The sequence below is a fragment of the Ursus arctos genome, unplaced genomic scaffold (genome assembly GCF_023065955.2).
Source record: "Ursus arctos isolate Adak ecotype North America unplaced genomic scaffold, UrsArc2.0 scaffold_19, whole genome shotgun sequence".
Taxonomy (NCBI): domain Eukaryota; kingdom Metazoa; phylum Chordata; class Mammalia; order Carnivora; family Ursidae; genus Ursus; species Ursus arctos.
In genome coordinates this window covers 22464291-22486054 of record NW_026622863.1, presented here as the reverse complement: position 1 = coordinate 22486054, position 21764 = coordinate 22464291, and the positions used below count along the sequence as shown (strand labels likewise).

The window sequence follows — 21764 nt, the reverse complement described above, 5'->3', positions numbered from 1 at the left end:
CTTGCCCCAGGCCAGGCTTTTTCTAACAGTAAGCCCCAATACTGATTTCCAAAAATGGGGCTGGATGGCCAGTGACAGAGCCTGGCACCCAGCACCAGCCTTTGGCGTGTGAGCAGGGTGTCCAACAGTGAAGTGGCTTCTTCTCGCTGATTAACTCCCATTTGTTCAACATCCCAGGTTGGGAGGAGGAAGGGAAATCTCTGGTCCCCAAGGACTCCTGGAAGTTTCCAGATCAACCTTTTTTCTTCTCTGAGGCTCTGGGTGTTAGGCTGTAACTATTCCCAAGCCCAAGGCTTTGGGGCCAACTCTCCTTCCTTCCTGCTGACAAGCGGGTTGGATGGGACTTAGGGCCTGCCCAGGATAGGGCAACTCCCAAGGGCGCTAGAAAAGGATTAACAGATCACACACACTGACAAATGCCTTTTTTCTCTCACCTGGATAAGGCAGCAAAGCAGTACAGCTATTTATTTCCTTATCCCACAGACTGTTCTGGGATGTTCCTGCTCCAGGTAGACCCAGAGTCCCTTAAGCCCAACTCTATGTGGAGTGGGGATGGAGAGGAATAGTATGGCTTGGGGCAGGGACACTGGGGAGATGAGGTGGGAGTTACAGGGGGAGGTCAGCACGTGGCCACAGCAGAGCCTTGCCTAACAGCTGACAGCTGTGGGCTCCTTCTGACTCAGCTGACCACATCACTTTGCCCAGGGAGGAGTTTCAGAGAGCTTTACCTCTCCCACCAGCAAACAGTAAGAGCAATGATTCCTCCAGCCTTATGGAATTTGTTGAATTGCAAACTTAAGTGAGCAAAATAAGAGTGAAACCCAAATTCTTCTGGCTTGCATTTACTAAAATACCCTCATAGTGAAAAGAATTTAACCGTATTGCAAATTGGTCCAGGCTATTACGCTGCAGGTGAGAGTACCATCCAATGTATAGGAGAGCAGCAGCTCAGCTCTTCCTGTGACTGGCAACGTGGCTTAGAGGAGCTCAGAGAGAGAACAGGCTGAGCCCCAAAACTCCACCTTATAGGAGTAAAGCCCCTCTTGAAAAGTAGTTATGGAGCCTGAGAGAAATCAAGGCCCTTCCAGAGCCAGGAAACTCCTTAAAGACTGATGGGTCTAGCAGAATTTGGTATGTGGCATCGACTGCTCAAACAATGCCACTTCAGCCCTTCAGTTAATTACGTTCCATCTTCCACAGTCTCCTCATGGTGGAAAGCTTTGGGTACCCTTGCTAGCAAAGCCAGGTAGGCAAGGAAGAGAGGTTAGGTTCTGTGGGATGGAGCCATTAAAACTCTATGTATGGCTGGCAAGAAGGCTACACTTGTCAGATTGGCCCTTCTCCTCCTTTTGGACGTAGAACTTCCCTGAGAATCCAGTTTCCATCCCAGCCCTGTTTCCTTTTTTCTCCCAACAGTGCCAGGCCTAGGGTAAGGAATCCCTCTCCACCTACTTTTGACTTGCTTCAGGAACCTTCCCCACTCCATGTTGAGCCTGCTGAGCCCCACAGGGCAACAACTCTTCGGCCCTTGACACCCCCCCATCCCTGCCCCTGCCATCTAGACCAAGAGAAATTAGAAAACACGCTGACTTCCCCAGACGTGGCCAGCAACTCAGAGGTGTGCCTGGCCTGGGGCAGGACCAGCCGCTTTCAGTGACAATAGAAAATGGGGTGAAAGGTGATTGACTCAGTCTGCTCCTCCTTAGAGGTATCCTAAATACGTTCTGGGTCTGGCATTATTAGATGTCCATAGGGCAAGGAAGGGAGGGCTGGGGTTGAAAAAGAAGTTCATTATTTTTCCCTTAATTGTCTGCCTAATAAGTTGGACTGTGTGCTGTGCCAGGGCCCTGAAATATGACAACTCAGGGCTACAAGGCTATCGGCTGAGGCTACCCTACCTGGGCAAGGCTTACACTCTTTGGAGTCCTCTTAATGGGGCCAAAAAGCCCTAGAAAAGTCAGGAAGGGGGCTGTTCTTACTATTTCCACAGAGTACGAGCTCACTCAAGCTCCTACAGGGCCACACAGCTCAAAGAAATTTATGGCTCCTCTGTACATGCTTCTTTTGGGAACCCACGTATAATTCAGAGGTCTGTGGATTTTATTTATAACTCAGAAATGTGTGATCGTGGTTGTGATCTTCACGTCTCATTATTTTGGCTATAGCTCTCCTTCCCTGCAGAGTACCTGGGTCAGGGGAGCAAATAATGTGTAATCTTTCCACCTGTCTCTCTCTCTCTCTCTCTCTCTCTGATACGACCCTGGAGATGAAGAGAAGCACAACATGGAGTTGACAGTCCTTTGCCCTCTACATGCTCTCTGGCAACATTAGCTGCCTGGGCTACCCTGAAGCAGAAACATACTTAGAGCCACTTTATCTTTCCCACTGATTTTTAAATGTTCAACCAATCAGGATTCAAAGAAAAATTATGCCTCAGGTCTGAAATACAGGGTACTCATGTGTAAAGTGAGCCCAAAGCTAACATTTGGAAACTTCATCTCTGGTCTGGACCACACCAGTCTTCTCTCACAACTCTACCTCCTCCTTGGTTCTCCCCTACTCCACATGGCCCTCAACCCATTCCTCTTACAGAGAAAGCTTATAAAACACAAGTGTCACTCCTTTGCCTTCCCATCTAAAATCTTCAAGGAGCAGTGTGACCCAGTTCTTACTCATCTCCTCTTAGCACCTCAGTTCCCTGAATGGACCCTATCCTTTGCCTGGTGACTTCCTATTCATTTTCCAGGTCTCAGATGAAATATTTCTTTAGGGGCGCCTGGCTGGCTCAGTTGGAAGAGCATGTGGCTCTTGATCTTTGGGTCAAAAGTTTGAGCCCCACCATTGGGCACAGAGATTCCTTAACATAAATAACAATAAAATTAAAAAAAAAAGATCATTTCTTTAGCGGACATTTCCTGACACCATACCTCCCAGGCTAGGACAGGTCCCCTGGTGCTATATTCTCCCAGCATCATGACCCACATCTTCCCTGCCCCGCAATCTCTCTAGGGGCTCCAGACTCTTCTACTCTGCATTTTTGGCCTGGGAGACTCTGCACGTCCCCTCTATCTGCTACCATCGTAATTCTTCAAACTTCCACTCAAATGACAAATCCTCATTGATGCCTTCTCCAATTCCCCAGAGTGGGAATTCCTGCCTCTGCCTCTCTCTCCCCTCTTCTCTTTTTCTCTCTCCAGGGCATCTTTGGGTTTGTAGTTAGACCCATTTGGTACCAATACCAAATACCATCACATGAGTTTTGCTTTTCTCAACTAAATTGTTGTCTGCTCCTAAGCTGACACCAGACAGTGTCACCTTTTCACTATGATGGGAGGAAACTCAAAACATGCTTGATGAACCCATCGATAAAGAGTCTCTGAAATTTGTTCTAACACAAAACACACCTGGCCATTGATGTTCTTTTTTTTTAACCTTTTAACCTTTTTGAAACCTAACATGGTTTCAAATGACACTCAGAAAAATATCTGACATTTTTTCCGTTTTCGACATTTTCAGCCAATGGTTCTATGTGATATGATGCCTAGGATTAAGTGCCAGCTATTTCTGTGGGCAGGGAGAAAGAATGACTCGAGGGGAGGAAATAAAGAAAGAAATAAAAAGGACCAATACAGTGTAATCAGAATAAGATTTTTTCTTAATCTTGTGGGTGAATACCACCATACTAGTGGCAATGACACCGAGAGCCCCGCTGGGGCTGAGAGGGAAGCTGCAGAGAAGGTGCTCTGCGCTAGCTCCATAAACTAGGCTCTGGAACAGAGTCTGAGACACTCTGTATTAGATACTGACCCGTGTCATGTGCCACTGGTGAGGAGGAAGGCAGCGCGCTTTTCCCAAAGGGTGATGATCTCCCCAAATGATGACTCTTCTCAGGAGGCAGGAGTGCTTTCCCAGCATAACCTTTTTGCTCTTTATTCAGCTGCTGCAGCAGATACTCATTAGTTACCACCAGGGACCTGAGGCATGGGCGAAAAAGACAGTCATGAAATCATAAAAGCAATGTAGATGCTATTCAGACCTGAAATGTTTACTAAAGACAAATGTAAAATGAAGTAACATCTTTAAATAGAAAGAACTGACCGATTTATGAGTGGGTTATTTTAAAAGCAGGCTGACAGTTTCTTTCTCATTACAGTTCTGTTTGATTATGTTCCAGACTGACTGTAGCAATAACATAGTTCACATTTTATATAGTGATGGTTCTATTCTTTCCAAAGCACCTTCATGATGAGGTAAGAAGACTGGAAGACTGGCACCTGACCAGGCCTCCAATTTCTATCCCCAAATCTTAACTTCTACTTAGTCTAATTTATCCTAATTAACTAATGGTGCTAGTCATGGCTGTATTCTTGGACTCTGTATTACCATGTAATATTAAAAGCTATCAGAGACTAACCAAAAAAAATAATGCATGCACAATGCTGTTCATTGCAACACTATTTGTAACAGCCAAATACTGTCCACTTAAATGTCCATCAATAGAAGACTAATTAAATAAGCACACAGATGGAGTCCTATGCACTTATAAAAAGGAAGGAGAACTAACTCTATATACCACCGTGAACTGATTTCTAAGATAAAATGTTAAAACAATATTATGCTTTTTATATTTGCCTGAATAAGATAACATTATGTAGATTTACTTTGGGACCATGTAAATGTTTTACATAATTATAAAACAAGATTAAATAAAAACAATTAAAAAATTCCTTATGAATCAAAAGCAAAATGAAACAAATTGAAGCTGTATATTGATGGTTTAACAACACACAGAAGAATAATTTCAAGTTACTTTAAAATATAGCAATTTGACTGTACATCACTTAAAGAGATATACCCTAACGTTCTCAAAATGTGGTCCCCAAATCAACAACAGCATCACCTGGAAATTCATTAGAAATGCAACTTCTCTCTCCGCATCAGACCTGCTGAGTCAGAAACTCTGGGGGTGGGGGCCCAGCAATCTGCATTTCAGTTTTTCAGATGATTCTGATACCCCAGTTTGAGAAGGATGATTTTATGCTACTTCCCCTACTTTTGTATTTGAAATAATTATAATGAAAAGTTAAAAAAAAAGCCATCTAGAATGGGTCTGGGTGTAATTCTCTGAATATGAAGCTATCCTAATTCACTAGGTATCCAGGAAGTAAAGTTTGGGGATTAAGGTTTAGGGATGGGGTTCTTATGTTTAAACTTCATTGAAAGTCATAGTGAAGGTTTGCAAATCAAAATGTCAAGAGCTTCTGTAAATATACCAAGAGTCTTGAGGCTTCTTCTGATTTGTCTAGCTGTCATCCTGAGAGAACCGTTCTTTGAAGAGGCTGATGCTGTTGAGCTCCTCTGAAGAGAACAAATACATTGGACTTTCCGTCACTCTCCCTAAGTGCTTGATGTCTCTTCTGAGATCATTAGGAGGCAGGCATTTTCCAGAAGAGCCAGATGGCTGATTTGAGGGGCACGTAGTGACCAAGGAAAGCTAGCTGACTCAAACAAGGGTCCTGTTGGATCTAGTGAGAAACTACTTATTATTGAGGTGTTGCAACCCACCAATGGCAGCAAAGACATTTAGTCCCTCATGTGTCCTGGAATACAGGAGGTTTATATACAGACACACCTAGGTACATGAGGTTTACACAGAGAATGGAGTTAATGTGAAAAGGATATAGATATTATCAAATAAGACAAAGCAGATAAAGGGAAGTAAATATCTGCTTCTAAAAGTCAGCTGGATAGGCCCTCTCTTACCTCTGACTTTCATGGAGAAGGACCACTGTCTCCTCCAGCTTTTTCAGCTGGGCAAGCTCCTGGTTCAGGCAAGCCACCTGCATGTTCAGCTGTTGGTTTTTGCGCAGAAGATCATCTACAAAGGGTACAGGAGCCAGGTGTGAACAGGATTCCAAGCCACTGTCTTTGAGCAGAGCTTAAGTAGTCAGGTAGCCTTCTTAAAAAATTGGGGGCCCCACCGCCTCCATCTCCACACTCCATTCACCACTCCCTCCTTTAGAGAGATAGCAGATATGGGGCTTAGGAACAGAGAGATCTGAATTAAAATTCAACCACTTAATATTGCACATTAGTTTATTTTTCTGAGTTTCACTAGGGCTCATAACCCTGCCCCACATGATTATGAGGATTCGATCCTCATTTAGCATAGTCAACACACATTAGGTTTCCCTATATTCTCCATTTTAGTTTGTGAATGTAGGTCCTTCACTTCTTACAGAATCTGTGGAAACATCCGGAACTGCGTCAGGCACATAGTAATAATTCAATGAGTGCTCGCAGAAACTGAATTTGTAGTCAAGACACTCATACTTAGCTCCCCAAATATGTCACTGATGCCTGCAATAATGAAGTAAGTAAAAACACAGGAACTCTGGTCCTAAGGAAGTCAGTCTTCTAGAACAGTACTTCTTAAACTTCAATATGCTTACAAATCACCTGTGGATTTTATTAAAAACAGATTCTGATTTAGTAGGTCTGAGGTGAAGCCCGATATTCTACATGTCTAACAAGCTCCCAGGTGATGCTAATGTTTCTGATCTACAGATCATCCTTTGAGTACCAAGGTTCTAGAAGGAGGAAAACAGAGCTACAACAGCTGTATTTATCACCAATAAGCCAAAATACAGTACTGGGCTTTGTGGCCGATTCAAAGTGGGTATCTAGTGAACAACATCTATTTTCAGAGTAGCTTAGTGGAGATGCCTTGATTATTCAGGCTTGTGAGAATCAGATAGTGATCAGTTTCAATTCTGGAAATTCAGTGCTGACTTCCAAATCAAGTTTCTCATGTAAATCCAAATGCCCATGATGTTTGCTTAGGGGTGCTAAGTTAGATGTTTAAAGCCAAGGGTAGACCACATCTAAAATACTGGCCTAAACTATGCTGATAATAAAGTAGTACAAATCAAGATGTCAAAGGGATACTATTTTTCACTTATCACAATGGGAAAAAAGTAAAAAAACAAAACAAAAAAGCAAAAACCGGAGTGTGGGCAAGGATGGAGTGAAAAGGGCATTCAAATACACTCCCTGCTGATGTGAATGTAAATTGAAATAACCTTGCTTGGGAGTGATTTGATAATAAGCAAAAAAAACCAAAAACCAAAAAACAAAAAAACCCTCAAAAATGTCCACATCCTTTGAGCTATTAATTCTACTTCTAGGAATGTCTCCTAGGAAAATAGTCTGAAATTTATGTACATAAGCAGCTGCAATAGTCATCATAATGAATATTAAGACTCTCAGCTCTATCAGAAGGGAAGAGACAATTTCGGAGAAGCACTTCTACTCAGGTCTTCATTCAAGCATTTCATTTCAAGTCTTCTGAATTTTTGGAAATTCTTTAGAATTATTCATGTGATATTATAGGAAATGCCTCTGCCATTAAATAAATAATATTAGGATGTAAAAATCAGATTGGTAATTGCTTAGGGTAGAGAGTAGGGGAAACTCATTGCACAAGGGTCTGAGGTAACAGAAATGTTGTGTATTTTGGTTGGGATGGAATTAAAAGTGTATATATTTGTCAAAACTCATCTAACTTAAAATGTGTGCATTTTGTTGTATGTTATTTATTTTTAAAACAAATTTTATTTTTTAAAGTTTTTTTTTTTTTTTTAAGATTCTTATTTATTTATTTGAGAGAGAGAGAGAGAGATTGAGAGCACGAACAGGGAGAGAGCAGAGGGAGAGAGACAGACTCTGCATCAAGGGCGGAGCCCAACGTGGGGCTTGATCCCACAACCCAGAGAGCACGACCTGAGCTGAAATCAAGAATCAGATGCTTAACCAACTGAGCCACCCAGGCATCCCTAAAAGATTTTATTTTTTAAGTAATCTCTACACCTAACTTGGGGCTGGAACTCACAACCCCAAGATCAAGGGTAGTATGTTCCACAGACTGAGCTATCCAGGTGCCCCTCACAAATTTTAAGTTAAAAATATAGGTATAGACGTATGATGAAAGAAAATAGACCAAAAATAATAATGGCAGTTATTGCAGGGTAATGGGATTATATTTTCTTCATATTTTTCAAACTATCTATAAAGAACACGACCTTTTCTTAATTTTAAGTAATTTCTACATGTGGGGCACCTGGGTGGCTCAGTCAGTAAATTGTCTTGCCTTTGGCTCAGGTCATGATCCCAGGGTCCTGGGATCAAGCCTACATCGGACTCCCTGCTTAGTGGGGAGCCTGCTTCTCCCTCTCCTTCCCGCTTGTGCTCTCTCTCGCTATCTCTGTCGCTCTGTCTCTCTCTAATAAATAAAATCTTAAAAAAAAAAAAAAGAGTACTCTCTACACCCAATGTAGGGCTCAAATTCACAATCCCGAGCTCAAGAGGCACACCCTCTATCTAACTGAGCCAGCCAGGTGCCCATAGAACATGATCTTCTGCTATAAACAGAAAGTGTCAATCTCAAAAATAATGACAATAATAACATCTGTACTTGCTTTACACTGACAAAGAGCTTCATATGGTAACTCAAGCCACTGGCATTACAACTCTCTGAGGCAAGATGATTGTTTCCATTTAGGAAGCCATGTGACCTTTAGATGATGAAGCTTATTAAACGGGTCATCTATAAACAAACAGTTGTCTTGGGACACACTACATGTTGCTTTCCTGAACTCACCGTAAGTGTGTGACTGGTGCCCACTCACAGTCAAGGTAGCAGCATCTTCCTCCAACTGCTTGATTTTTTCTGACAAAATAAGGTTTTCTTCTAGCACTCTGACCAGTTTTTGCTTCAAACTTTCCTTTAGATGAGAAAACAAAATACATTAAGAATCTGAAAATCTGTGGAGGGCTTTTAGAAGACTGAAAAACATTTTTCTCTGTTTACTGATAAACAAAATGGAGGTCAGCATCTCTCTTTCTCATTAGAATTTTAATTAATTGGTAAACATAGCTCAAGTGCAGCAAACAAACAGCACAAAGAGATGCACTCTTCCCTCTGAGTTATCCACGACTCTTGCAGACAAGCGCTTCTTTTGACAAGTGGCCAGCAATTCTGAGTCATCTATCTGAAGTTTCTAAATACTCAAGTTGGTGTGTGAAAATCCTTTTATGTTAAGAAAAGAGGGGAAAAGCCTAAGGATATGAGTCCCTTCTTCCTTTCCCAAAGTCAGCAGCCCAATGCTCTAGGAATGGCCCATGTTTCAGGGTTCTCGGTTCCATCAGAAGAGAGGAAAGACAATCCCAGAGATACTGGCCTTCCCTCATTGGAATTAAACCACAACCTTCTAAAATATGAACCTAAGTATTTTCATTCTGAGATCTTTTTTTTTTTTTTTCTTTCTCCAAGTCTTTCTTTAGAATTTTTGGGATAGGGCTGGGATTAGGGAGTCATCCCTGCAGAACCTCCAAGTTGTTCCTATGCTGGCAAGTTTTGTGTTCCTGATTTGCCTTGACTGACTTCTCTGTATTTTCATTCCCGGACATCTAGGTTCATGGTGATGATGATCGTTATGGCACAAAGCTGTTCTAGTTTGGCTGCTCTGTTCTTTTCTAGTAAAGAAAGAGTAGGCAAGGAAGATGACAGAGGCATACCATGTCATTAGGGACCACATGCCCAGCTTCCTTCAGTTCCATCTCTCTCCTGCGGAAGGTTTTTGACATGTCTTCAGGACGTGAGTGACACCACTGCTGGGAAGGAGCAGGGACTACCAAAGTCAGAAGTAAATCTCGGGCAGGACCTGCCAAAAATTCAGGTTGGGCACACGGGCCAATCTTAAAAGCTAAAGCACAGAATTCCTAGTCAATAACTACCAGCTCTGTAGGACAAATACGGTAATCTAATACTTCCTTTTTACAAAAATTTATTAAGTGTCTGTAAGAGCTGATTCATAATGGATAAGAAATTCTATCCCATGCCTTCTATGGAGAAACAACAGTAGAGCTTCATGAGTAGACCCTCAACAGCCCTGTGCTATTCTCTAGTCACTGATGAGTGGCTCCTGAGGATAATTTCCTAAAAAATGAGAGCAAAGAGTCAATGCGGTAAGGAAAATATACTAAGACTTTTTCTCCTATGTGTCCCTTAAGAAATTAAAAAAAATTAAGCCCAAACAACTTTAAAGTTTCTAGTTTTTCCTAAACATTTACCACCACCAAAAAATCCTTGAACTCGGGGCGCCTGGGTGGCTTAGCGGTTGGGCATCTGCCTTCGGCTCAGGGCGTAATCCCGGCGTTATGGGATCGAGCCCCACATCAGGCTCCTCCGCTATGAGCCTGCTTCTTCCTCTCCCACTCCCCCTGCTTGTGTTCCCTCTCTGGCTGGCTGTCTCTATCTCTGCCGGATAAATAAATAAAATCTTAAAAAAAAAAAAAAAATCCTTGAACTCTTTTTCCATTAAACAACAAATAAACACATGGGGGCAACATTTGCAGTATGATTTTTCCTCCAATCTCCTAAAAAAAAAGTCCTAAGAAGAGTCCAAGTCATTAATTCATTCAAGTTTTTCAAATCATAACATTTCAACAGGCATCTTAGAATTCTGATGTTCAAACCCAATTTTCATTGTTTTTATTATTGGCACTATCCCAAGGATCATAAAATCCTTTCATAATCATGAACACCACAATGCTCTATTTTACATATCTCATCACTCTACATATTACCCAAAGACTAACCAAAAAAAAAGTCACCAGAGGGACAAAACAATTAGTACATGAGGGAAGAATGTTGATAAAACAAAAAACAGGGAAGAAGATTATGAGAAATGCAGATTTGCCAATTACTGTGCCGCTGACAAATTTTGGTGATCATGGGAACAATTTTTCCCCTGCAAGTTAAGGGAGCTGAGTGGCTTTTATAGGAACACAGAGCAGAAGCAAGGTCTGAGCCCTTCTCCAGGAGCTGAGAATGCATTCACTTACCGAGAAACTTCTTGTTAAGAAGAAGAGAGCCAGAGCCATTCCAGTGCTTATCCACAAGCTCCAAGAGCTGTCTGAGGACAGTGGCCACATGGGAGGTTCTGGCAGAGATCGGGGGACTGTGATTTCCTGGCAAACCATGCAAACTGCCCAGGTCACTAGAGAGAGGCTCAAGAAAAAAAAAAAAAACAAAAAACCAACCATTTGTCATTCTTACACAATATGGGAAGTAAGAATCTGGACATTTAAAGTGTTAACATTAAAAAGAAAAAGGTGGTTTCATCTTTCAGTTTGGATTTGAATAGAATGTTATTTATGTCCAAGCAAATATAGTAGTATATTCAAGGATAATTTCAAAGATTACAGTATACTCTATCATAATTTTCTGTAGAGATTTTTAGAAGAAAACATTAAATAAGTTTAGACACCTACAACTATGGCTCAATATATTAAATTATGTAGTATAAAAAGATTAAACTTGCAGAACATTTTAAAAACCTATTACAGATCACAAAATAGGGAGTATTTTTTTTTAATTTTTAGTTTAGTAACCTCTATACCCAACATGATGCTTGAACTCATGACCCTGATATCAACAGTTGCATGCTCTACCGACTGAGCCAGCCAGACCCAAAAATGGGGACTATTGTATTGTATTGTATTTTAAAAGATTCATTTACTTTAGAGAGAGAGAGCATGAGGGGAGGGGCAGAGGGAGAGAGAATCTTAAACACACTTCACAATGTGAGGCTCACTCCTATGACCCCAAGATCATGATCTGAGATGAAATCAAGAGTCAGATGCTTGGGGCGCCTGGGTGGCACAGCGGTTAAGTGTCTGCCTTCGGCTCAGGGCGTGATCCCGGCGTTACGGGATCGAGCCCCACATCAGGCTCCTCCACTGTGAGCCTGCTTCTTCCTCTCCCACTCCCCCTGCTTGTGTTCCCTCTCTGGCTGGCTGTCTCTATCTCTGTCAAATAAATAAATAAAATCTTAAAAAAAAAAAAAAAAGAGTCAGATGCTTAACCGACCTTGCCACCCAGGCACTCTTGGGGAGTATTTCAAAAACTGTAACTCATAAGCTTATATTTAGTATTTTAATATTTAACAAACATAAATATTCTATAACATTTTAAAGATTTTATTTATTTATTTATTTGAGAGAGAGAGAACATGGGCAGAGGAGAGGGGAAGAGGGAGAGGGAGAAGTAGACTCCCTACTGAGCAGGGAGATGGACACAGGGATCCCAGGACCCTGGGATCATGACCTGAGCCGAAGGCAGATGCTTACCCAACTGAGCCACCCAGGTGCCCCTATAACATTTTAAATATTATATGTTAAATGTTATTGTTGGACCCACTACTAAAGATTCTTTTTATTTAGTAAGACTCTTATAGAAAAATGTATAGGTCGATCTGTCCAGTAAAATTCACAAGTATTTTGTATTCATTTAGATATGATATATATATATGTATGTATATGTTTATTAACTCATGACTGAATGAATAAAAAGCAACTGTGAATAATTTTAAGATTTAAGATTTTAAGATTATAAACATCAGTGCTACAGATTTCACTCTTCAGCTGACCCAGAGCCCCTGGCAACTTCTTCATTTGCTGCTGTGGTAAACTCTGTCTGCCACTTCCTATTATCAGAGTATGCCTCCACAAAATTTATGCTCTGCAAGTAGATTAGGGTGTGTTCTCACTGTGACAGAAATAAGAAAATGCAGCAGAAGGGGAATGCCTTTCCTAAGGGCAGGAGAGTCACAGGCTTTGGCCTGGCAGTATTAACCACTGGCCTCTAAAAATCCCTTTGAACTTGTAGTACCCTTGGTCAGAATCACTGCTACCCTCAGCAGAACTCCATTGTGGTCTTGAATCTGGTGTGTTTGTTGGATAAGCACAAACAAACCAATACTTGCCTCACTTCCCGTAGCATCTCTGAAACCAATCTTTGGATTCAGGGTGGCAAGGATATTGTCCTTCCGTTTGAATCCTCTCCTTGATGGGCTTAATGACCTCTTGGTCAGATTCTCTCTGTGTTCTGAGGTCCCAGTAGGCAACAGCAGTGTCCGTAGAGAGTCTCCCAGGGCGGGGTTGTTTGGGAAAGAACCATGTGCTGGTGTTAAATCACTGAGACTGGCAGATAATTGCTGCTCTACCTTAACCAGCAGAGCAGGGTCACTGTTGAAATGGGTTGTGGCATACAGATCTGTGAAGGAAACAGGCTGGAAGATGACCCTGCCTTTCAACTCTCTCATGTCTCACTTCCAACATCACCCCCCCTGGAGTCCAATGGTCATAGTAACCTCTCCCTACTATACATCCTCAACTCTCTGGATCCTCCCCTCCCCCAACCTGACAAAACCCCAACTCTGGCTAAATCCAACTGTCCATATACTCCAAGCCTACATGAGAGCAGTAAGCAGGGGCTTGAGAATCTCTTCTGTCTTCACTACTATGAAGGAGTATGTGAAATGTATTGCTCTGACTGTGGCTAGAGAAGACTAGATGCTATTAGAAATACGTCCTGGCATGCTATTTAGCTACAAAAGTACATAGTTATGAAGCTCACATTTCTACAAATTTTCTGTAATACTATATCTACCATGTTAAACTCATATCCTGCACATTTCTAGAGGTTTCATTGGCTACTGATACCCCAAAATCGAATTTAAGAAATGCTAATGAAATTTAAGAAATGTTAACTCCAAAATTTCCAGTTATACCTCTATCTCGTGACTAGGAAAAAGGGCTATAAACTGACAAGAAGCTATTACCTGAACTAAGCTTCAAAAGCCTTCCGGTGCTGGAGTCAGGGTTTGACAGAGAAGTCAGTAAGTCTCCACAGGAATGGGATGTGGAGGCCTTCATGTCATTTGAAGGCTTTATGCTATATTCTCGGTAGTTCTTGCTTCTCTGAGGCCTTTTTCCAAGACTTCCGTGCAGGGATAGATTGTGAGAACAATGGCTATCATAATTTTCTAGATCAACATCTGAAGGTAACTGATAGGGATGGATCTGGCTAGAATCACCCACATCCAGACGTTTACCCAATGAGACATCGTGGGTAAGCTGATAAGTATCAGGTTTTAGTATCAAATCCTTTTCTGGAGAAGAACCTGAAGACTTATTGTCCAAAAAAGATAGTCGGTACACTTCTCTAGCCATCTTCTCTGGGGATCGGACTGTGGACTGACGAGGAGAGTAGTGTCTAAATTCTAACCACCACCAAGAGGAAAAGAAAACACAAAATACAATGAGAATTCTTCTTGGCTGAGTTAGGGTACCTCTGTTCACTAGACATACCTGTGTCTACCAGAAAACGTTTTCAGGAAGAGATGGTTTATAATTTTGATAAATAGTAGCATAAAATGATAAAAGGACTTTTACATGGAACAACAACAAAATATGCTGGACACTGTGTAAACAGTAAAGAATCTTTAACATTCTGGAGATAAATTTCATATCAACCTAATCCCCTAGGAATTTCCTCCTAAAACTATAGTATCAGAGTTTTCTAGATGCTGTTTTCATATAAAAATTTTGGTGCACCCCATATGACAATAGCTGTGATCTTATGTCTTCAGTCTATAGACAATAGTTGGTAGGTCTATGATTTTATAGACTCCTCACAATAAAGCTAAGCCCACCGCCACCCCCAAACTCCACTCAAAAGTTCTAGGTTCATTCGCTGGGAACCAGTATCCTAAGCCAATTAAATGGCAGGGAATCCAAAACCTATGAAAATCCCTAACCAGCTATAAAGCATTTCAGACAGCTGTATGTCATCTCTAAAGAGTGTCAGAGTGGGGTAAGTAGAAGTCTTTGTGCTCTTTAGAGTTTTCAGAGTTTCATATGCTTAAAGGTCTTCCTTAGGAAGCATACCCGAGTTAGTCACATTAACTTTAAAAAAAAAGTACAACCAAGGACTTTTTATCTCCATGGGACCTACAGAATATCAACATTTTACCCAGGGCCAGCCTACACAGTGAGGAAAAGATTGTAGAACATTTTTATGTAACAAAAAGAATCTAACAAGTGATGAGATTAAATAATTCAGACTGTGCCTGTTATTGAAGACATTAAAAAAGTGGGATGATACATCTTAAAAGCATCAAAGAGCTTGTTAGCTAGTGAGGATTTTATAGGCCAAAATCTAGGAAACAGCAAGGACACACATAGGTAAGTCTAGCACTGAAAGTCACATTTACCCTCAGAAGTTTTAGGATAACAGGGACAGAAGTTTAACATCCATCCAAAGTTAGAAGTATGACAAACCATCCCTACCTCCATCCCCCCCACATACACATTAAGAGGGAACCCCAAGCAGAATGCAACCTCAGAGTAAAAGTAAACTGGAAATAAGCCAGCCCTTGTACTGACTGATAATCCAGGTTTGTATCATCTGAGGGAACCTTAAGTTTTGAGCTTGGATTTAAGTGATTCCCAGAATGATAGTGTCCCAGGTACCTGGTAGAAGCAAATGAAAATCTGATCTGGAAAAGATACCTTTATGTAAGACTTTAAATAATTCCTATAGTTTTTCAAATACACAGCAAATAGCCAAAGCAAAGGAACAAAAAAGGAAAGAAGACAACATAAGTATGAGTAGAAAAAAAAAACAATAAATTTCAGATACTGGAATTAACAGATACAGCCTATGCAACAGCTATGTTTACTATGTATAAAGAAATATAAAACAAGCTGGAAAATTTCTGTTTATAAAAACTGACCCAGCAGACTTGAAAAAGAACAAAATAAAACTTAGAGAACTGAGAAATAAAACTATTAAAATTAAGAACTCAGCAGACAAGATTAACAGATTAGACACAGCTGAAGAAAATGTTAGTGAACTGAAAGATGAATGAGAAGGAATTATCCAGAATGCAAATCAGAACCCTGAACACTGCCAAATGAAAAATATAAAAGAATAAGAGAAAAAGGAAAAGAGGACAAAGTAAAAATCTCTACTATATATTTATTTAATCAAGAGTCCCAGAAAGACAAAGAGAAAGAATGAGACACAAACAATATTTGAAGCACTTTTCAGAATTAGTAAGACACAATTCACAGATTCAAGTGTAATAAATACCAAACTGGATAAATAAAAAGAAATCCACATATCATACCAAAATTGAAGAAAACCAAAGACAATTGGAAAATCTTAAAAGCAGCCAGAGAATAAAAGACAGACTATCACTGCAGGAGTGACAGACCTCCAGTGGACTTTTCAAAAACAAAACCAAAAGAATACAGTGGAATACCTTCAATATTCTGAGAGACGTAACTGCCAATCTAGAAATTCATAACTGGCCAAAATACTCTTTAAGAATAATGGTGGAATAGAGGCATTTTCACACAAACAAAAACTGAAAGAGTTTAACAGAATAAACCCACACTAAAGGAAATTCTAAAAGACATACTATAAGCTAGAGAAAAATGATCTCAGAAGGGAAATCTAGGATGAAAAAAAGAAATGAAGAACAAAGTGATAAATACAAGGATAAATTTAGATGAACATTGACTGTATAAAAACAATTTCACGTGGGCTTAAAAATGTAGGGAATTAAAATCTGTAATAATAATATTTAAATCAGGAGAGACTGAAAGGGGCAAAGTACTTCAAGGTCTTTAAATTATCCAAGAGCAGGGGCGCCTGGGTGGCACAGCGGTTAAGCGTCTGCTTTTGGCTTAGGGAGTGATCCTGGCGTTCCGGGATCGAGCCCCACATCGGGCTCCTCCACTAGGAGCCTGCTTCTTCCTCTCCCACTCCCCCTGCTTGTGTTCCCTCTCTCGCTGGCTGTTTCTATCTCTGTCAAATAAATAAATAAAATCTTTAAAAAAAAATTATCCAAGAGAAGAGTTATAAGCTAAGGACTCATATTGTAGTTTGGTGAATAATAATAAAGGTACTGAAAAAGTGTATAATTTATAAATAAACTAGTAGAGAGAAAAAATGGATGAATAAAAACATAATAAATCTAAAAGAGGGTAAGAAAGGTAAGAAAAAGAAATAAGGAACAGCCAGACAGTTCAAAAAGTCAAGAACAAAGGAAGTCAGAATATCCACTCTTCAACCAGAAAGGCCTCACAGATCACTAAGCATCCAGGGCAGCCCCCAACAAAAGCAGAAAGAGTTAGCTGACCATATAGGGCCCCAGGGCTGAGACATCTCCATCTTCTCCCAAATCTCATCACATCTAGGTTTCTCTGATTAGCGTGGAGAAAAATACTCCCTGAACAAAATACTTACCATCTTCCTGGTGATTGTCACTTGGGATCTCCCTTCTTGCCACTTCCTGCAACAAAAAAAAGTTTGAATGTTTAGGAAAAGAGAGTTAATGGGCATCCAGATGTGAGCTTATTAGACATTTCCTTTAAAACAAATACTAAGATATTTTATAATAGTAACTGAGATAATTTCTAAGTTACCTAAAGAGAATCCCCAAAAACAAAGCAATCAACTAAATACTAATGTTTTTATAAGATGAAGGTATTGTAAACTCAAACTGAAAAAAAATATATCTTACTTTTTGCTAGTACAGTGTTGATTATCCAAAAGTGGATTAATCAGAGCCCTTCTTCTTTTTTTTTTTTTTTTCTCCTTCTGGCTATTTTCAGCAACTTCATTGCTCATAATTTATCAGAGAAAATGCAGACCAAAGGAGAAGTTCAATATAAAGTAGTCAGTTCTGCTTCCTGCATCATACTCACTCATACAAATGAGTCTTATATAATGGTTGTATCCCCCTCCCACCAATTTTTTTACTAAAAACTTATTTTATTTTTTTAGATTTTTATTTATTTGTCAGAGATAGAGAAAGACAGAACACAAGCAGGGGGAGCAGTAGGTAGAGGGAGAAGCCGGCTCCCCGCTGAGCAAGGAGCCTGATAAGTGACTTGATCCCAAGACCCTGAGCTCATGATGTGAGCCAAAGGCAGATGCTAAACTGACTGAGCCACCCAGGCGTCCCTAAAAACTTATTCTTAATTCTTGCCTCATCTTGCACAATCTCTACCTCCCCGTTGCCCACAGCTTCTATGCCACCTTTACCTCTTAACTTTTCTTCTTTTATGTTCCAATGAAGAGGCAGCTTTGGGAAAGCCACCCTTGAGATGTTAAGATTCAGTAATTAAAAGTCAGAGGTAAGGACACCTGGGTGGCTCAGTAGGTTAAAACCCTGGCTCTTGGTTTTGGCTTAGGTCGTGATCTCAGGGTCCTCCATGGGGCTCCAAGCTCAGCAGGGAGTCTGCTTCATCTCTTTCTCTCTCTCTGTCTCTCCCCCCCAGCTCATGCTCTATTTTCTCTCTCTCTCTCAAATAAATAAATCTTAAAAAAAAAAGTCAGAGGTGGAAAATGTAAGAAGTAAGGTAACAGGAGATGGAGACATTGGATAGAGAGGAGAAATTTTAAAACCAGCCAAAACCTCTAATTGTCGTATCCCTGTTTGAGAGCCAAAACAATTAGCATAAAATGTGCTAAAAGTTGTAATGTATAAATATACCACTTTCAATAATGGGGAGAGGGAGGAGGAAGATTGCAATTAATGGAGAAGGTCTTCTGCATTCTGTCTTCCCTTCCTTCCTTTTAAAGGGTCTAAAATGCCTTCATCAAACAAGTCCTCCTAGATCTTCATAAATAATTGAAAGTCCAATGAATTGTTAGTATTAATCATTGACTAGTCAACAGATCAACAGGAAGGTGAATACATTACCTGTGTTCCCAGTGGGAAAGTGTCTAATTTCTGATCTGGTATACCACAGCCCTGAGTTGCAGAAGTACTCATTAGGGAATCCTTTATTTCCCGGTTGGGGAAGGGAATAAAAAGTCCTTTGTTTGAGTCTGTATTAAAAGAAAAGGAATACAATGAAGCACTGACCAGACTTCAAAGGCAACATGTCTTATGGAAAGATACTGGAAGGGAAGTCACCAGATTGAGAGCTAGTTCTGGTGTTACCAGTTGGAAATCAGTTGAGAACCTGGGCAAACTGCTTAACCTCTCTAATTTTCTCCATTGTAAAACAGTGATGATAAACTCTAAACTACCTCTTAGGGTTGAGGTAAGGTTAAAGCAAGGTAATAGGGAGGTGCCTGGCTGGCTCAGTCAGTGGAGTGTGCAACTCTTGATCTCAGAGTTGTGAGTTTGAGCCCCACACTGGGTACAGAGATTATTTAAAAATAAAATCTTAAAAACAAACAAACAAACAAACAAATAAACAAGTATATCCTAGTCCTGGCCACCCTAGAAACTGTTATCAAAAAGAGCCAATTAGGATTTTTATTAGATTGGAACACTTGTAGAGACATTTTTGCACATTCATTTTTTTTTTTTAAGATTTATTTATTTTAGAGAGAGTGTATGCTCGTGTGAGCAGAGGGAGGGACAGAGGAAGAAGGAGAGAAACTCTCAAGCAGATTCCGCGCTGAGCATGGCGCCTGACATGGGCTCCATCTCGAATGAAATCATGACCTGAGCCAAAACCAAGAGTCGGTTGCTCAACTGACTGAGCCACCCAGGTGCCCCCACACATTCTTGATCAATACTTACTAATTGTACAATTCTGGAATCTGGAGTCTTCTGGGGGAACTTGGATGAAAGTAAGAGCTTCTTGTTTAGGGAGGTTTATTCCCCTAGCACGATTATGTAAGAATTAAGATAGTTTCAAAAACTTGGGCCTTAGTCAAACAATGTGCTCTTCTGCTAGTTTTCATCTGTAGGCTCTGGCAACAGAAAGCTGCTGTAAGCCAGGGCAACTGAGAATACACAGTGAGTAAAGCCAGCTTTTTGAAAATCCAGCCCCTCGGTCCATTTGGGGCTCTAAAATGCTTCCTACTTCTGAGTTGTCTCCTGGGACTGAAATTTCCTATTACTTCAATATAAAATGCTCTTTCACCATTGTATTTGAGAGAACTACTTTTAAGCTCTCAAAGTTTATGTTCTCTGTCTCCTATCGCACTAGTAACACAGAAAAAAAACAAAACAAAGTAAGGCAGAAATTACTGGTCTTAATCTGATTCTTAGTAGAAAATGAGAATGGTAAGTAAGTTGCGATTTTGGGTTCAGGCCTCCTCTTACCTTCATCCTACAGAATAATACTTACACTTCCCAGGTGTCCAAGACCCTGCTCCATCCTGGTTTTTCTTTTACTGTACTTATTCTTTTCCAGATTCACAGGTTCTTTTTCTTTCAAATTCCCCAATTTCCAAATTCTTTGCTGAATGCTCCCATACCTTCTCTTTATCACCTAAATTTGGATGACTCAAAATCTTTTTTTCTTTAAAGATTTTATTTATTTATTTGAGAGAAAGAGATAGTGACGGAAAGCACGAGCCAGGAGGAGAGGGAGAAGCAGGCTCCCTGCTGAACTTGGGGCTCAATCCCAGGACCTGAGATCATGACATGAGCTGAAGGCAGATACTTAACTGACTGAGCCACCCAGGCACCCTGCATGACCCAAAATCTCCGTCTCAACTCTGAGCTCTCTTTTGATGTCCAGACCTAAGTTTTTTGAACTGCCTCCAAGGAGTGCCCCTGTCCTAGACAAAGAAAAGGTCAGTATTTTCTAAACCAAACTCATTATTTTCACTTCTAGGCCTACTGCTACTGATGCTCTCCACCTTCCACTCCACGCCGCATCTCAGTACTGGCATTACTACTCAATCAATCCCTCAAGATAGAAACTAATTCTTTGACTCTCACTCATTTTAAATTTCAATCAATTACCAGTGCTATAGAATCACTTTTCTGGGGGGGAAGGAATCTTTAACCTTATTCCCATACCTTATAATTAACCCTTTTACAGTGAACAACTCAGTGATTTTCAGTATATTCACAAAGTCTTCAACCATCACCATGATCTAATTTCATTATCCAAAAAGAAACTCAATAAGCTGTCACTTTCAATTCTCTCTTCCCTGCCAGCACCTGGCAAGCATCAATATGCTTTCTGTCTCTATGGACTTTCCTATTCTGGACATTTCATATAAATGGAATAATATGATATTTAGCTCTTTGTGTCTGGCTCCTATCACTTGATGTTTTCAAGACATACATTGTAGATGTATCAGTACTTTATTCTTTTTTTATGGATATACCATATTTTGTTTATCAATTCATCAGCTGATGGACTTTTGGGCTATTAGAGATAATGCTGCTTTCATTCCTGTACAAGGGTGATTGTGATGAATTTTTCTTTGCTATTTTACTTTCTTAAAGATTTTTTAAAAGTAATCTCTACGCCCAACATGGGGCTTGAACTCACAACCCAAAGACCAAGAGTCACATGTTCTACCAACTGAGCCAGCCAGATGCCTGCCCCTCTTTGCTGTTTTAAAATAAGATACCTATTAGACCAATATATTTTAGGTGTAAGTCTACTAAAAGTTAAAAGGAATTGGCTGAAAGAGTGAGCAGGACCCCTTTCAACTCACAGAGTATATATGTGCTATTTGCATGTAAATTATCTTTAGTAAGGCATTCATTGTTCTCCAGTAATCTGACCATCTACCAAACATAAACCTATCCAAACCACATGATTACTCAACTGTCTATGACCTGCTATACCCATTACCACTTTCACACAACTTTTCACACCAATCCCACCAACCACTCGGGCTATCCCAGGGCTCCACAGCCTTTAATGGCTGAGGGCTTTGTTTCCATACCTGCCACAAAACCTTTTCACGTATGCTCTTAGCACAGTCTGAGCTTCTATAGCATGTGCCCATCCACATCAGTGTTTCTCAAACTCAATATTCTCACAAACTCTGACAATATGAATCCAGTTTGAGAAACTTCAATTTAAGAAGCTCAGTATATAGAAAGATATTTTAAAAAGCAGATTGTATTGGGTGA

The 21764-nt window shown here is 40.4% G+C and overlaps 1 protein-coding gene across 1 annotated transcript in view; it reads right to left on the bottom strand.

The window, feature by feature from the left end:
* Nucleotides 1-3642: 3642 nt before the first annotated feature.
* LRRC36 (leucine rich repeat containing 36) overlaps nt 3643-21764 on the bottom strand; it is a 39198-nt gene continuing 21076 nt past the window's right edge. Inside the window, exons 6-14 of the mRNA XM_026494998.4 lie at nt 18624-18751; nt 17162-17207; nt 13686-14126; nt 12828-13117; nt 10906-11071; nt 9577-9722; nt 8660-8783; nt 5764-5878; nt 3643-3974 (exon numbers count right to left, since the gene is read on the bottom strand). Coding sequence (XP_026350783.3) covers nt 3749-3974; nt 5764-5878; nt 8660-8783; nt 9577-9722; nt 10906-11071; nt 12828-13117; nt 13686-14126; nt 17162-17207; nt 18624-18751 — 1682 coding nt within the window. The 3' untranslated portion in view covers nt 3643-3748. The remainder of the gene's footprint in view (nt 3975-5763; nt 5879-8659; nt 8784-9576; nt 9723-10905; nt 11072-12827; nt 13118-13685; nt 14127-17161; nt 17208-18623; nt 18752-21764) is intronic.